The 17,162-nt window shown below is 36.0% G+C and overlaps 1 protein-coding gene across 5 annotated transcripts in view; it reads left to right on the top strand.

Moving 5' to 3' along the window:
- LOC144438587 (protocadherin Fat 1-like) overlaps positions 1 to 17,162 on the top strand; it is a 63,313-nt gene that overhangs the window by 23,742 nt on the left and 22,409 nt on the right. For all 5 annotated transcript variants that reach the window (XM_078127679.1, XM_078127678.1, XM_078127675.1 and 2 more), the window contains exons 5-9: positions 8,990 to 9,307; positions 9,814 to 10,036; positions 10,801 to 10,943; positions 11,297 to 11,783; positions 15,550 to 17,045. In XM_078127679.1, the coding sequence (XP_077983805.1) occupies positions 8,990 to 9,307; positions 9,814 to 10,036; positions 10,801 to 10,943; positions 11,297 to 11,783; positions 15,550 to 17,045 (2,667 nt within the window). The remainder of the gene's footprint in view (positions 1 to 8,989; positions 9,308 to 9,813; positions 10,037 to 10,800; positions 10,944 to 11,296; positions 11,784 to 15,549; positions 17,046 to 17,162) is intronic.

Genomic DNA, 17,162 nt, shown 5'->3' with positions numbered 1-17,162 from the left:
AAGCACTTAGCTAGTGTGACTGGGATATGGACAAGAATGACGTGATTTGTTTGTAGCTATGCACCATTAACACTGATTTAACTGGTTACCATTGTTACTCTGGTCATGATCACTACCAAATGAGAAACGCCTGTGTGCTGTTACTATTCTACTGCCTGTAATGATAAACATTAACACCATTTCCCACGCTTCTAAACAAGGCAGTAATTCTGATCAAGTCAGACTTCATGTGCCATGATAAAACTTATTTGGGGCAATGTTATGACCACGTGTGAATGCTCATTGAAGTTGTCCATAGAGATACACCTGATATCTGTCAAGTAAGTCTAGAGGGATATCCGTAGCTCTGAAAAAGGATTTGAAGCCATGGATAGCCTGTAGACTACCTGGCAAGATATTGTTTGTTAGCCAACAGACTTGCTCTTTGGCCAAACGGAATTATCAATCTCAGTAGCCAAGTCTCAGAGCTAACTAGATAAGGTGTCATCTCTTGGCATACTTAACCAAGAATCAGATATGATACAGGACGCTTTGTTGTCATATACAGTGACTAACGACAGTGAGTTATAGTCAAAGGCAGGAGAAGGCTATGTAGAAGCTACATATGTGACAGCAATTTGGTTTTTTCAATAGGAATATTGTCAGTCAAAGTTCTCTCTACAAAACTAATATATTCTAAAATGTAAATGTCCATTTCTGAACCCAAGTGCTCTTGAATGTCATGGTAATTTTACTACCAACCAAAAGAGGATTTGGTTTGGTGATGTCAGTATATAATACTACTAATAAAAATAATAATTACTTTATTCGTCATGAAAACGTGAAATTTCTTTTGCATTGACAGGAACTACATTGCCACAAAGATTACATTTACTTCAATAATAATCCATGAAAAGTAGAGATTACAATACATACAAAGAAATATATTTAGCAGTGATTACATGTTATTAATGAGTTGAATTGATCTTTGCACGAAACTAAACTAAACCTGTTTGTACTTGTATGTGGTACTCTGAGGCAGCGGCCACTTGGGAGATATTCATATTCTGTATGTAGTGGATGTGTTGAATCGTTTGATAATTTTTGTAGTTATCTAAAACCACTTTGTCTTTGGAGTTATCAGATAGATCGGAGATTTTATTATCAACTGATTTTCTACAAATAGTCCTAGGATGGTTTAGATCATGTTTAAGATAGATATATATATCTTTCTACAAAATTGATGTGATCACTAAGACATGGGGTCACAAGGTCGTGAGTCACACAGTCTTAGGTCACAAAGTCATGGGCTTCCAAAGTCTTAGAGGTTTTACATTGTAAATTTTTGGGGTCAGATGGGAGATTTTACTCTTATTATTTTATACACGGTTGTATTACATCCCTATAATGTAAATTGCATTCCATTCTTTTGTTGACTTTGTTACAGTATTTTCATTTCACGTTGCTTTGTTGAAGACAACAATAGATGTGACAAGTGAGAGAATAAGTACAATATTACATTTAACACACGCCTAGTGCTAGTTCAATTGAGCAAAGTTACATTGAGCTTTCAATCTAGTTTGCTATTTAACTAGAAGTCTTGGTATGTTGAGTATTTTGAATATTAGGATAGGGAAAGCTGACAAATGCCATTAAAGATACCACAAGGTATCTGATGATATTGGAAATAATTGTATTTATGAGATGTGAAAGATTAGTAGTATTTGAATGTTACTTATTCCAAGTAAATATCTTAAACAGTTGTATACTGTCTGTCTAATGGCATGATCAGTACAGTGTCTGTGATGTCTATATATATAATGTGATGATAGAATAATGTTGTTACACAAGTAGACAGCTTAACATTGTAGGATGAAATGATTTATGCACATGCACCTCAGAAATAAATAGTCTCCAAAACTAGAAACTCAAACCCGTTAAAATCAATAGAAAAAAACAGGGGTAACCTGGCAATTTTGAAGCCAAGGGCCAAATAATTTCAAAATTAATCTAGAATCCAATATGGCTACCGAATACTGTGTTACTCTGTGAGAAAATTAAAAGATTTTTAATATTCATAAAAAAGAGGCAATGAACCCCAATTTGAATTATTTTTATCAAAAGGATGAGGAAGGAGCTTTGATATAGTAAAAATTGTAGAGAATTTTCAGAAACTTTGATTTTGAGCGAAAGTAGTTCCAGAGGCACACTGAAAATTGACTGGTAGGCACTTATTCTCATATATCACGTAAACAAGCAATTTGACCACCCTTTGGTTTTCTGGCCCCCAACTTGTACTTATTATATGATGCATAGTAAAGCACACTTATCAAATTTAGCAATTTTTGATTGATGGAAAATTCTGTGTCATTTTACAAATTTTGAAAATAGAGAAATGACTGAAGTTGTGAAAATTAATACGGTTTGAAGCTGTCTCTGTAAGCAAGACATTACCAGTTTAAATCTGGGAGTTCTGTTTATTGGTTTTCCGTTAAACATTGCTTCCGAATGCCATTAAAGTGATACCAATGGTGATAAAACCTTGTACATTATGGTACATCATGGGTTAGTGTTATGAGCTGTCCAGGCAATCCAACAGGAAGTTTATCTCATTAGAAAGATGTCTCACATGAATTAAGACAATGGAAAATTAATGTTAATGCTTAAATTCACTAAGTAGGAGATAATATAGAGTAATTATGTGTTGTCATTAAGACTATTATGGTCACTTTATACCACTATGACATTTACATAGTCCTAGAGTAATAAGCTAAGATTTACCATTTAGACACTTTCAATATCAGGCAGTCTTAGGAGATGTTTCAGAAAATAGTCGTGTATTTATCAAGTATAATTTACCATGGCTGCTAGGAGTGGATTGTGACGTATTGTACTATAAATGTAAAGTACTTTATATGTGTCTGAAAGTAGTATTGTTTGTCTGGATAATAAGACCATCACCTATAGTAACAGCTGTGGTGATGAACAATTGCATAAGTCTTGTGACTGGTGAATCTAAATCAACACATATGTCCTTGTCTTGAAAATAATTTTGAATCATTTATTTTGTTGACATATGTGATTTTAGGTTCAGTTGAGCTTTCTGCATGGCAGTCTCTCTCTCTCTCTCTCTCTCTCTCTCTCTCTCTCTCTCTCTCTCTCTCTCTCTCTCTCTCTCTCTCTCTCTCTCTCTCTCTCTCTCTCTCTCTCTCTCTCTCTCTCTCTCTCTCTCTCTCTCTCTCTCTCTGTGTGTGTGTGCAGTACCGTTGTATGTGTAATGTATGTCAAAAATCACTGGAACTATCACCGCGGTATTTCATGACAATGTGGAAAATACATAAAAATTTATAGTGTGTAACACTTGTAGTAATATAAAGAATATTACAAACAATTGAATGAGATTAAAATTTAGTGCTGACCAAAAGGGCAAAAAAAAAGAAAGAAAGAAAGAAGAGATGAAGAAAATCTATTCTAGCTGGTATCGTTAAAAGTGTCATGTATAAAAAATGCAGATGATAAGATTGAAACAATCTAAAGTAAAGGGCAACACTTAAAATGTCAGTACCGCCCAATGAAATGGGCCCCAGCTAGACAATTTATATGGAGGCCCACATGTTGCAAGGAATTCAGTAACTGACCAACTATTAAGTTGATACAGAAATATTTGAAGGCTTACAAAACCTTTGGGATAGACAAACATTCAGCAATTCTCCTGTTAGGTACAATAGTTCATCATTTTGATACTGTAAAAAAAAAAGTTGAATTCGTGGAATTCCCCACACCCAATGTTGTTTATTGGTCGCCATATGTTTGAAATGGCGTGGAATTCCAAATGAAAATCACCTGTGTATTTAAGAGGAGTTATAAGGCATTTCATCTTTCATGATACGGAAATAGACAGAACATCTAATGCACTGGAAAGCTAATAGCATTTCATTATGTGTCACATCTGTAATGACTGAAGAGTAATTAACTCTAGATATGGAATTTTAATGAGAAAAAATTGATACGAAAAATACTGGAAAATATTAGCAATAAATAATGAAGTGATCGGAAGTCATGTCAAGTATACATAACAATAATACACAGCTGTCAATTTTACATTTACATGTATTTATGATGACCACAATAACTCTGTCCCAGCTTGATTTGTTTTACAATAATTGAATTAAACTGTTATCTGTTCACAGTAGAATATTAGATATGACTTTGTATGATGGACATTAGCATACCTGTCCCCATACACCAGACTGGAAGCGAACTATTGAAATATGTGTCTACATTAGCATACCTGTCCCCATACACCAGATTGGAAGCGAACTATTGAAATATGTGTCTACATTAGCATACCTGTCCCCATACACCAGATTGGAAGTGAAATATTGAAATATGTCTACATATTTTATTCATGCTATTGCTTAATACACTGTGTCTTAAATACACAAATACTGATGCAAGCAATGGTAATTTAGTACATGAAAATTTGTCCCTAGGGCAAGTATGATTGAAAATTGACATGCCCTGTGAAGTAGTGAATTACAAAATAAATTTTTGAGGCCTGTCTTAATAAAGTAAACATTTTGATATGATAACAAGATATACTCTTAGTACATTCAGTTGGTGATATTTAAATGTGAACAGGGTTAGTGTTAACTTTGCATAATTACATGTAATTATAATATTAATAAGTTAGAGCTTTACTAACCCTTATTTTTATCTAGTTACATTTATTTGAATGAGCTAATTTGAAACTGTATGATTGGAAATATATTAACATTTCCCTTGTAGAATTTTGAGTGTGAATTTGAAACTGCTTGGATATGTATGTAATACAATTGCATTGGTAGAATTGTGTATGCTAATTTGAAACTGTATGGATGGAAATATACTACATGTAACATTGGCCAGGTAGAATTGTGTATGCTTATTTGAAACTGTATGGGTGGAAATATACTACATGTAACATTGGCCAGGTAGAATTGTGTATGCTAATTTGAAACTGTATGGGTGGAAATATACTACATGTAACATTGACCAGGTAGAATTGTGTATGCTAATTTCCAACTGTATGGATGGAAATATACTTCATGTAACATTGACCAGGTAGAATTGTGTATGCTAATTTGAAACTGTATGGGTGGAAATATACTACATGTAACATTGGCCAGGTAGAATTGTGTATGCTAATTTGAAACTGTATGGGTGGAAATATACTACATGTAACATTGGCCAAGTAGAATTGTGTATGCTAATTTGAAACTGTATGGATGGAAATATACCAACATCGGCTAGGTAGAATTGTGTATACTAATTTACTGTATGGATGGAAATATACTTCATGTAACATTGGCCAGGTAGAATTGTGTATGCTAATTTGAAACTGTATGGATGGAAATATACTAACATGTAACATTGGCCAGGTAGAATTGTGTATGCTAATTTGAAACTGTATGGATGGAAATATACTTCATGTAACATTGGCCAGGTAGAATTGTTTATGCTAATTTGAAATTGTGTGGGTGGAAATATACCAACATCGGCTAGGTAGAATTGTGTATACTAATTTACTGTATGGATGGAAATATACTTCATGTAACATTGGCCAGGTAGAATTGTGTGTATGCTAATTTGAAATTGTATGGATAGACTATTAATGAGATTACTTTGGTGGAAAGCTGATTTGTGAGTTGAATGCAAACATAACCTAACCTTGGTTTCATGTTACATTGGTGTATTTGGAATTAGTAGCCTATTCATACTGTTTGCCTATGTGTGTCATATTACATGACTAGCCAAACATTCTTAGGCAGTCTCATTTCCTTCTCTGTTCTAAACCCAACACAAAACAAACACTTTGCACTCTGAGCACATAGCATCCTATGAACTATATGGAAGAATTAATTATCAAGTATGTATTCATACATGTAATGTGTATAATGGTGTGTCTAGAAATTATACTTAGTGTTTATATTACAGTATGATGTACCTATGTCAAACAAAATTGAACTTGCGTTTGTGCTTGTGCATGTGTGTGTATGTGTGTGTGTGTATATGTGTGTGTGTGTGTGTGTGTGTGTGTGTGTGTGTGTGTGTGCACACATATCTGTGTCTGTCCGTCTGTGTGTCTGTCTGTCTGTCTGTCTGCTTGCCTGTATGGAAAACTTGAATAAAATAATGTCGGTTTTGGGTATGTGTTAGGTATTTGGTGGTATGTAAAGTTCAGTTACCATGGCTTCAATGTTTTTGTCAAATAGTTTAGAACTCAGATTCACTGTAAAAGTTGGTTTGATTTCCATACCTTGGTTTAGCTTTGAACCCATGTCTAATAACATAGACAGGGATATCTAATACTGAATTGTGAAAATAGAATAATTGTTGTAGTTGAGACCAGTGTAATACATGTGTGTTTTATGAGTTGGTGTCAGTTGTCAATTCACTTTATCATCTCTTTGTACACATGTACATTATTGGAGTGCTTAACAGGTACTGAAAGCTAAATAAGTTAAAGAAAAAGATTCAGTGAATGGTCACCTGAATTGAGCTTAGCTTGTCGGCTAAATCTCTTTGAGATGACAAACTAATCTCATTGGTGTGTTTGGAGAAACAATTGAGGGATGTATAAAGTGTCCTTGTGTGTGTGATGTCTAGACGATTGCTATGTTGTATATGTACATGTGTTAGCCTTGATAGTCACAATGCATAAACATACAGACCTTGGTACAAAACACAGATTTATAAAGCTGTTATCATGTCACTGATAAGCTGATGGTGAGACATTCATTTAAGAAAAATGGTCTCTAGTTGAATCACTTCATAAGTATCCATGTTATACTGAAAATACAAGCTGTATCGCTTCAGTAGTAGACTTTTGACCAGAACTTCACAAAACAAAATACTGTCAATCCATGTCATTTGTGCATCACAAACTGGGTTTACAACTATTTTAACTTGGGTGAAAATATCTACAAAACCTTGATTGAACTATTCCAGTATAACATTAATGTCTAATGCATGTCTTTGGTGGCCTTACAAGTCACACTGATGGTGGCATAATAGTTTATTGGGACTTCCTCAACATTTTAGTATGGGTATGCTAAATGATGTCATCAAATCATGTATAATACCTGAATACCAGGTTGTGAGTTCTACCAATAGCAAGTGGTAGTTAAGTATACATGCATTAGAAATTACCCCAACAAATGTATAAAACTCGGCTTGTGCCCCTTGATGTCAGCAATGACATTCTTTCAAGGTTTATAGAGTATACCATTCTGACTTGGTAGCCACTCCTGTAAACAACATATCTAGAAAGTGTCATAAGATGGATATGATCTCCCAGGCTAATCATACTCACTACTGTGTGTTGTTATAATGTTGTATTCCAAGTACGGACTCACTCAATAGTTTGAGGCTATATCAAGATCTTATCCCAAAATGAAAATGACAAGTAAAAGAACAAGATTAGGTTTTCTTGTTGATTTGTAACAACACCGGAAAATGTCTCAAAAGTAATTACTGCCATACCATCGAGAGTTGACTGCTTATCTAGATACAAAGCTGTATCTGTATAGTGATCAATGTGTGGGTGTGTCTTGATGTGTGTGGTGTCTGGGGCTTTCTGGGTGTCTCGTGTGATGTGCGTGGTGTCTGGGGCTTTCTATGGATGTGTCGTGATGTGTGTGGTATCTGGGGCTTTCTATGGATGTGTCGTGATGTGTGTGGTGTCTGGGGCTTTCTGGGTGTCTCGTGATGTGCATGGTGTCTGGGGCTTTCTATGGATGTGTCGTAATGTGTGTGGTGTCTTGGGCTTTCTATTAGTGTGTGTTGATGTGCGTGGTGTCTGAGGACTTTCTATGCATGTGTGGGTTTGTCTTCATGTGTGTCTTGGTGTCTCTGGGTGTGTCTTGTGCATGTAGTGTGTGTGTGTGTGTGTGTGTGTGTGTTGTATACATTTATGTGTGTATGTAATATGGTATATCTGACATTTTAATAAAAGTTTGTGCAGTCCCTACTGGTCAATATGTTGTCTGTTCTGTATGCTTCAGATTATAAATACTATACAACTACATTGTGTATTATAACACTGGTGAAAAATTATGCAAGCTATATACAAACAGAGTTGATAGTTACCCCAGCATTGAGAATATGTCTGTGTTTGTTTTGTCAATTCCTCATGTTTTCCCTATGGATTAGACTGTGTTTATCTAGCATCAGATAGTGATTAGAAATGTAGTATATCACAATGGTGTACATGTGAAGTAATAGTATGACTTGGCTGTGTAGCTGTCCTCATCCATAAACAGTAAGATTCACAACAACATAATGAAAAAGAGGGTGGGTAGGTGGGTGAATGGTGTGGGGAGAGGGGAGGGGGGTATTTATACATTGAATAACATAACTGTAACTACCAGATCTATACTGATAACTTCAATGATCATTAGGAACATTGATACCTTCAGGAGGTGATGTGTGTATTTGATTTGAGAAACTTTTGTTCATCATTTGTTTATATTCTGTGCATTTAGAAGATAGATAGTCATACTTGACCATTTGCATGGTTATGCACATACTGTGGACATTCAAGTCTGGGACATAGTTCATCCAACTAGGGGTGGTGGGGGGGGGGACTAGGAGGACAGGACTTGTTACTTTGAGGTGCATCATGGTAAATTGTAAAAAGATAATTATGAAATCATGTAGCTGAGATGTAGCACAGGTACATGTATAGTAACTTGAGTAAGCTAGGTAGTCTCAGTATTGTCCTCATGTGTAGTAAATCTGAACTTGTTGACAGCAAGATACATCAACATTGATTTGTTTCTCTACCCAATTCCACTTATAGGACATGTACTAGTAGTTGTCATGTTGTTACTAAATTTTAGGAACTTTATTTTCGATAGCTGTCGTATACTTTATCACAATTCGTTAATTCTTTTCTTGTTGTAATGATGGCAAATACAATCAATGGAAAATGTTTAATTTGTATTTCTTTTGTTGTTTCTGTTAACAGGTGACAGTGTCTGATAACGGTGAGCCTGCTATGACATCTACAGCTAGAGTGATTGTGTCCGTGGATGACCTCAATGACAATGCCCCACGTTTTACTGAGTTCATGTATTCTGTCTCTGTACCTGCCAGAAACAGAACAAGTGACAGAGAAGCAATTTTCCGTGTGTTTGCATCTGACAGTGACAAAGGAGAAAATGCAGAACTCAGTTATTCTATCAAAGATGGGGATGAAAAGGGGAAGTTCTTTATCCACCCACAAACAGGTGTTGTTATGACTAGAAAACAATTGGATGAGGATGATGACTTGTATGACCTAACGGTAAGTTGTAATAACTGAAGTTTACTTGTTAGCACAACTCCATTACCAGCTTTAAGTTTCTGAAGTATTAATAGACAGAAGTGTGTGTCTGTGTGTCTGTGTGTGTGTGCATGTGTAATTTGTAATTTAATGCTTTGAATGAATCTGTCTAGACATTTCTAGGTGAGAGGGAATGGGGCTTTCTATCAATGTTGGCACTAAAAATTAAATAAGACTTACCTGTAAGTTGCAGGGCTATAGATAAAGGCCGATGGTCAACAAAAATGACTACAGGCTACTCCACAGCTTCTTGCTTGATACTTTTCCAGGTATCTTGTTTTTAAAAATTTCTTTGTTTCAACCACTATTTCTCCACTATTGGGCATATTCACTGTATTTCAACCTACTTTCTTATTTTACCTGCTACTTTTAAAATTAACTACACCTGTGAAGTTGACAATTGATAAGAATGATAGTGAACCATGGAGTAGTGCAAAGGGTACTAATTGAAGTTTTTATCTTTACAGTTGGAGGTTGTTGATAATGGTAAGGTGCCACGTCAAAAGAAAGGAAGGGCCAGGTTACTTATCCAGGTCAGAGAGAGAATGAAACCATCACCCAATCCTCCTCTTATTCTATCTCCCAATCCATTAAGTGTACAGGTGATGGAGAGTGATCCTGTCAATCACATGGTCACACTAGTGGAAGCTGGTGATTTTGATGGTGGTTCTCTCATCTATTCTATCATTGGTAAGATATTGCTACAGAAAACAAGCTATCAACAAACTAAAATAGACACAAACTAAATTACACAAATAGGTGATACTGATGCCTTGGTTATGTGGATAGAATATCCCTGTAATCAAGATAGTGTATATAGTAAGTCTTGACGTTCCAGAAAATGAATGCTGTAAGAGCAAGGAAGTCTATGAAAATTTATCTGAAATAACCCTGAGAGAAGCTATATAAGAGATGATGCTTACTGTGTGTATAATTACAACACCCATAACTTATATCAACATGTAGCAGTAGTTGTAGTTTGTGTCTGTGTAAGTTGACCAATAATTGACACAGCATCACATACAAGAAAATCACACAAATACTTGATTGTTGGACACTAGTTACATACTTTTAAGTAAGGTCCTGGATGATGTGGGCAGTTGATATTTGCTAAATAAGACAATTAGTTCCTAACCGCTGCCACACCCTTATCAGCTGCCCAACTTAGGTGCTTAAAGGCATAGACAAAAGTGTCTGGATAAGAAAATTAATAAAGAGATATTCTAGGTTAGCAACAATAAAACTTACCACATGAAAAATACTTGGAAAATGAAATGCATAGAATTTGTAAGAAGTGAATGTTCTACTTTAGAGGAGAAATGCTCTACAATAATTGTTGAAGTGAAGAGCAAGCATGGCCCTAGCTACTACAAAGTACTGAGTTTATTGTATCCCTTATGTTATAATTACAACACTGAATTATACTTTACTGTGTCTAATTCATTTTTGTACAGCTGGTAGCGAAGGTACTCAAGAGTTTTTCATCCACCCAACTGATGGTAACCTATTACTAGCAAGTAAACTGGATTGGGAAGAGAAACCATCCTATAACCTAAGTATTGGTGTCAGTGATGGTTTCAACATGGCAACCACTCAGGTATTGTCAACTAACACATTTATGATTGGTAGACTTATGTCATGTGACCTTCAACATCCAATAATATTCAGGATGATAGCGTATAGCAGCAATAGACATAATGTCATGTGACCTCCAACATCCAATAACATTCAGGAATGCTAGCTTTTACCAGCATTAGACGTATAATGTGACCTTCAGTGACCAATGAGATCTGTGTTTTCTAGAGTTCCTAAGCAGTAGATTTGACATCTTGTGATCATAGTCAATACTAGTTAAACTTGGTGAATTGTCTGTCACAAACATTTGTGTACAGTGCATGTATCATTATTGTCTGGTCATCTTGCTTACATGTGATATTTATGTCTGTCTAGGTGCATGTTGAAGTGCTTGATACCAATGATAACCGACCTGAGTTTCTGGAGAAGGAATACTCCTTGGAAATTCCAGAGGATACTGAGATTAATACAATAGTATTAAAAGTGACTGCTGAGGATAGAGATAAGGATAAGAGACTCTCCTATATTATCCATGGAAGTACAGACCCATCTAGTAAAGGCAAATTCCGGATAGATTCCTTGACTGGAGTTCTATACACTCAGGATAGACTGGACCATGAAACTACTAGAAAACATGTGTTAACAGTCCAGGCGAAGGACAGAGGCATCCCTTCTTATAGAGCTTATGTCCGTGTTATCATCAATGTGAGAGATTCTAATGACCACACACCGGTGTTCAGCTCTGACAATTACATAGGACGTGTCTATGAGACAGCTGCTATAGGAACGTCAATTGTACAAGTGGTTGCCATGGATAGAGACAGAGGAGAGAATGCTGAATTAACTTACTCCATTCAGTCAGGTATGTAAGATGTAGACATGTAGAGTACAGTCTTGAGGCATTTGTAGATCGGCAGCACACAGCAAACTAAGAATTAATAGTTTGATTGCAGTTATTATTGATAGTGATACACATTTATCAGGCCAGGGATTTCAATTTATCAAAGTATGAAAAGTTGGTGCTGAGAGTCAGTAAATGCTTGACACTTGTGCATGGTTTGTTTTGGAGTGTGGTTTGTTGTTTACATCACCATTAACTATAGAAGTTTACTAGAGATGCTACATAAATATGCACCAACTTGTTAAAAGTCCAATATTTCTTTCAATGATGTTTCATTTGGTTTGTACCATGTATATCTAAGATTGTGTGTGTGTGTGTGTGTGTGTGTGTATGTGTGTGTGTGTGTGTGTGTGTGTGTGTGTTGCGTGCATGTGTATGTGTGTGTGTGTGTGTGTGTGTGTGTGTGTGTGTGTGTGTGTGTGTGTGTGTGTGTGTGTGTGTGTGTGTGTGTGTCATCAAATTGACAACCCCTGGAACAGATTACAGGATTGTGGTATTAAATTGGGTAAAAATAAATGAAATTATGTGTACCCTGTTGTGTTACAATGTCATCAGTGCTATTTATTTCTGTTTAATGTAGTGGCCATTTCATTCAATATCTGATCTTATCAAATTGATGCAAGCTTATCTGTGCAAGTTATTAATGAAGGCTTTCACTATCAATTCTGTCTAGTTCTTCAAAAGTTTCAATTTGTGTATTGAAGAGATCTTATCAAAGAGACATAGCAGTAATTTGTAACAATAGATGTGGATTAATTATTGATTGTCTAATTGTTGTCAACTCACACTAGATGTTTTAAATTAGTCTTGCTAGATGTCACCTTTTGTTGTATCTACACTTGCATTCTTCACATTCCCAATTAAAGGTATTATTGAGGGTGATTAGAGACAGTGAAAGGTCTTCCATTCTACTGGCATTGATTAGGGCAAGATGTAGCTACTATTCTTAGTGTGGGTAATCACACACAAAACAAGATGGAAACATTTATTAAGTCTGTTTTTTAACTATTGGTGAAGAGACACATGGTGTTAACATCAGGGTTTTCCTGTAAATATGAGGGTATGGTCACATGACGTGGGTGAATTCTAGTAGTGTCAGCAATGGTTTTGATAATCTACATCCTGTAGAAGTGTTCAGAAGTGAGAAGGTGAAAGACAAATGGCAGTTATCTGCAACAACTTTGACAAAACTTACATAACACTTGTAAGAAGCTTACTAGTAGTAGACCAAAGCCACACATTCCATTTCTTTCATTGTGGCCAACATATTAGCGTTGAAGATAGCCCTATAGGGAAGGTGGGTAGATTAATGGCAATAGAAGCAGACAAGCCCCCCTAGAGCTAATACAGCAAAACCTCACAAGTGGAGTTGAGACAAGATAAAGCAATGTCATTGGAAGCTTTGCTATTGTGTGACAATGTACAAAAGTAGACATGAAGTGAGTCTGTTTTGTGTACAGCACCAACAAAAGAAAGTTATGAATGCAATTATTTAAGCTTTTCAAAAGAGACTTTAGTAGTAGCAAGACTGTCAAAGCTTCAAGTGTTGGACAGCCCAAATACCCAGTAGTAAGTTAAGTAGACAAGGTGAATGGATTGAAAAGGTTTTGATGAATCTTTGCCTTTGTGTTCACCTAGTGGCCTGTCATGATTACTTATTGTCATTCAAGTGAAGATTTATAAACTACAATCAATACCTAAAGAGGAATTGACCTTTGACCCAAGCTTGTTGAGGGCGAGTAGCTAATTTTATAGCATATTTACCCTAAAGGGTAGAGTATGATGGGAGTGATAGGATCTAGGAATGAGTCCTTGTGCCATTCATGGTCATGTGTGTCTGTCTATACTTGGATGTGTCCAGTCATAGCTATGACATGCACAGACTTATTTGATTCAAATCTGACACAAAGGTGATATTATAGTATAGGGGTATTTACAAATCACTGCATATACAGCTCTGGGAGATCTGGTTTAGGATGCAGGCTTGTTGAGGGTCATGCTATGATTGGTTGAGGGCTAATGCTTTGAATACATATGTGAAAGGTTGATTTGGCATGTAGTTTACTTGCAGATAGTTCAAAGATACATGCCATGTTGTCGAGTGTTCCTTTGTACGGCATTAATTTTACACCACAGAAATGAGTGTTATTTCAAAATGCACTGTATTAAATGATTGAGTGTGATCAGTAACATAATGGTGATATGTGTGATATGTGCCTGAGTTATCTACTAACACTCTCTACTAACCAATAACCCTTGTCCTACCAAGGTTCTACTGACTCCAGTGGGATTCTATGTAGTGTACTGCAGTGATTGCCTAGACTTCAGACTCAAACTCAAAATCTGCTGGCATGTTTACATAAAATGAAAGGAAAAGTCCAGTCAGATTTACATCTGCCTTTTATAGTACACATATTTATTTACTGCTATTTTTGATTTTTTGGGGACGAAATAGCATCTCATTAACTCATTCAACTTTGAAATCATGTACTAAGAGAAGCCATACTGCACTTGGCATCTGTTTGGCATTCTTAGCATTTCTTGCAAGGGTTTATTAGAAAACTTCTGATGATGACATCACATTTACTACAGTTTAATACTTTGTATTTGTCAAGACAAAGATTGTGGTAAGTGTGATGTCATCACCAAAAGTTTTCCCATAACACCTTGCAGGAAATCCCGAAATGACCAAAGATATGCCAAGTAGAATAGGGATTCTGTACAAGATATCAAATTAAAATGAGTTACCGGGGTGTTAGTTTATCACATGGAAGTTCATAGCATTACATGTAATCAAAAGTCGGTTTTCTGGTTCCAAGATGCATTGCGTGAGATGATGTCGCATATGTTGTTACATTTAGTCTTGTTTTGTCTGTATTACATTTGAAATAACATTTTCATCAGGAAATGATGTAAAGCCATGTTGATTTCTTTGATTATGAGTAATTTTATAGAAGAAAGACTAAATGCCAGCAATGATAGACAGTGATTTTACGGCTCAGGTGACAACCATCCTCCTGAGTAGCGTGCAAACCCCTCAGCCATGTACACAATACATGGCATTGTATGGAGAGACACACAGTGCATCTTGGAACCGACAACAGGTCTATACATGTGTACTAAAGGCAGAAATAGTGTGACTAGACTTTTTCTTCAAACCAAATGACTCATATCCATATTTCTTTTCTTTTCACCTGCCATTTTATCCTTTCATTATTTCTAATTCATTCAATCCATTCTAAATGAATGTACCAATCCACGTGCAGTGAAAGGAGGCATACGTCGGCGAGGTTTGATCACTTTATCAATTCATGTCATTTCTGTCTATGTTCCCTATCTTGCATGTGCTTATGGCTGAAAGTGCATGATTATAACAAAACATTAATATAACGATGTGTGTTATTGTGTGAATGATATAATGCAAAGACAATTATGGCCAATTTCATTTGTTAAATATATCAATCCACTGTATGAGTTTCTGTTTGAGAAATGCCTAATTGTTGCGGGCAAAAACTTGTCAATTGTTAAGTTGAATTTATGAAAGTCTTTTATTTACTTCTATTCAGGTCGTTATTGTTTCATTTGTCTGTTAAGTTCATCTTTATTTCAACTTTTGTTTAGTTCACTAAAAAGGCAATAAAAGTTATGAGATTGACCTGAAGTGTATATAAAGAGAAAGCTGAAGACCATATGGCAACTGTGAACTTACTGTGTCTTTTTATTACAGGTAATATTGATGACACATTTACTATAAGTCCCAAACTTGGGATAATCTCATTGGCTAAGGAGTTGAACCGAGAGAAACAAGCAGAATACAGCATAACAGTAGCAGTGAGTGACAGAGGATCTCCACCATTGAGTAATACTACTGTCGTCAGCATTAGTGTTACTATCTCCAACAATGCACCACCAAAGTTTGACTCGACGGAATACAACACTAACATTTATGAGAACATGGATACAGGCAGCTTTGTGGTAGAGTTGCATACTGTCAGTTTATCATCGGTGTATTATGAAATAGTAGCTGGTAATGAGTATGCACACTTTGAGATCAATCCACACACTGGTGTCATTACCACTACAGTCAAGTTAGACTATGAAGATATGATGTTTTATAATCTGACAGTCCAAGCTACTAATATGGTTGGTTTAGAGGCCCAGGCAGCTGTCATTGTACATGTGAGTGATAGAAATGACAATCCACCTGTGTTTGTTCACTCCCAATACGTGGGTGATATCAGTGAAGGTGCCCCAATAGGAAGTGTTGTATTGGACCAAAACAATCGTCCTCTTGTCATAAGTGCCACGGATGCTGACTCAGAAATGAATGCTTTCCTGATCTATTCATTCATTGAAAAAAGTGCTGAAGAATACTTTGGTATTGATTCGAATACTGGTGCTATACGAACTGCACAATCCTTGGACTATGAGATGATGACAGAGTTCCAGTTTACGGTGCAGGTTACTGATATGGGACACCCTAAGTTACAGGCAGAAATGGCAGCAAAAGTTATCATTCGTGTAACAGACATCAATGATTCTCCTCCTCAATTTGTCTCGGAGCAGTTTGAAGCCACTCTTCTGTTACCAACATATAAAGATGTTGCTATAGTAACAGTCGAAGCCAGTGATCCTGATACTGGTGTAAATTCTGAATTAGAATACTTTCTGATGTCTGGTGACCCTGAAGGAAAATTTGTTATTGATTCCTACACTGGTACAATGACAGTAATTGATACAGAAGACTTGAAGAGTGAATATGAATTAGAAGTGAAAGTTTCTGATGGACTATATTATAGTTCTACCACTGTCAAGATAACTGTTAAACATACAGTTTCATCAGAACTGGGTTTCTCGGAAGATGCCTACTACGCAGTAGTTATGGAAAATCATACAACAGTCAGAACCATCGCTGTTGTCAACACACTGGGCAATGAACTGAATGAACCGCTGGAATACAAGATTCTGAACCCTAATGAAATGTTTGAGATTGGAAAAACATCTGGTGTGTTGAAAACTACAGGTATACCATTTGATAGAGAAGAACAAGAAGTGTTTGACATTGTGGTAGAAGTCCATGATATGCGTATTCCTGCCAGGATAGCACATGTAATAGTACGCATTGAAGTATTGGATATTAATGACAATGCCCCATTGTTTGTTGGTCTTCCGTACTTTGCTGTAGTACAAGTTGATGCACATGTTGGTGATATTGTAAGAAAGGTGAGTAAGTTTCTTTAATTTTGTTAAATTTACAAGCCATTGTCTGTGGTGAACTGGAAATGAACTTAAACTTTTCATGGAAACAAAATGAAGTATAAAGAGATGAATTTTGAGATA

The sequence above is a fragment of the Glandiceps talaboti genome, chromosome 8 (genome assembly GCF_964340395.1).
Source record: "Glandiceps talaboti chromosome 8, keGlaTala1.1, whole genome shotgun sequence".
NCBI lineage: Eukaryota > Metazoa > Hemichordata > Enteropneusta > Spengelidae > Glandiceps > Glandiceps talaboti.
Note: the sequence above shows the minus strand (reverse complement) of the source record. Positions and strands in the feature narration are given on the sequence as shown.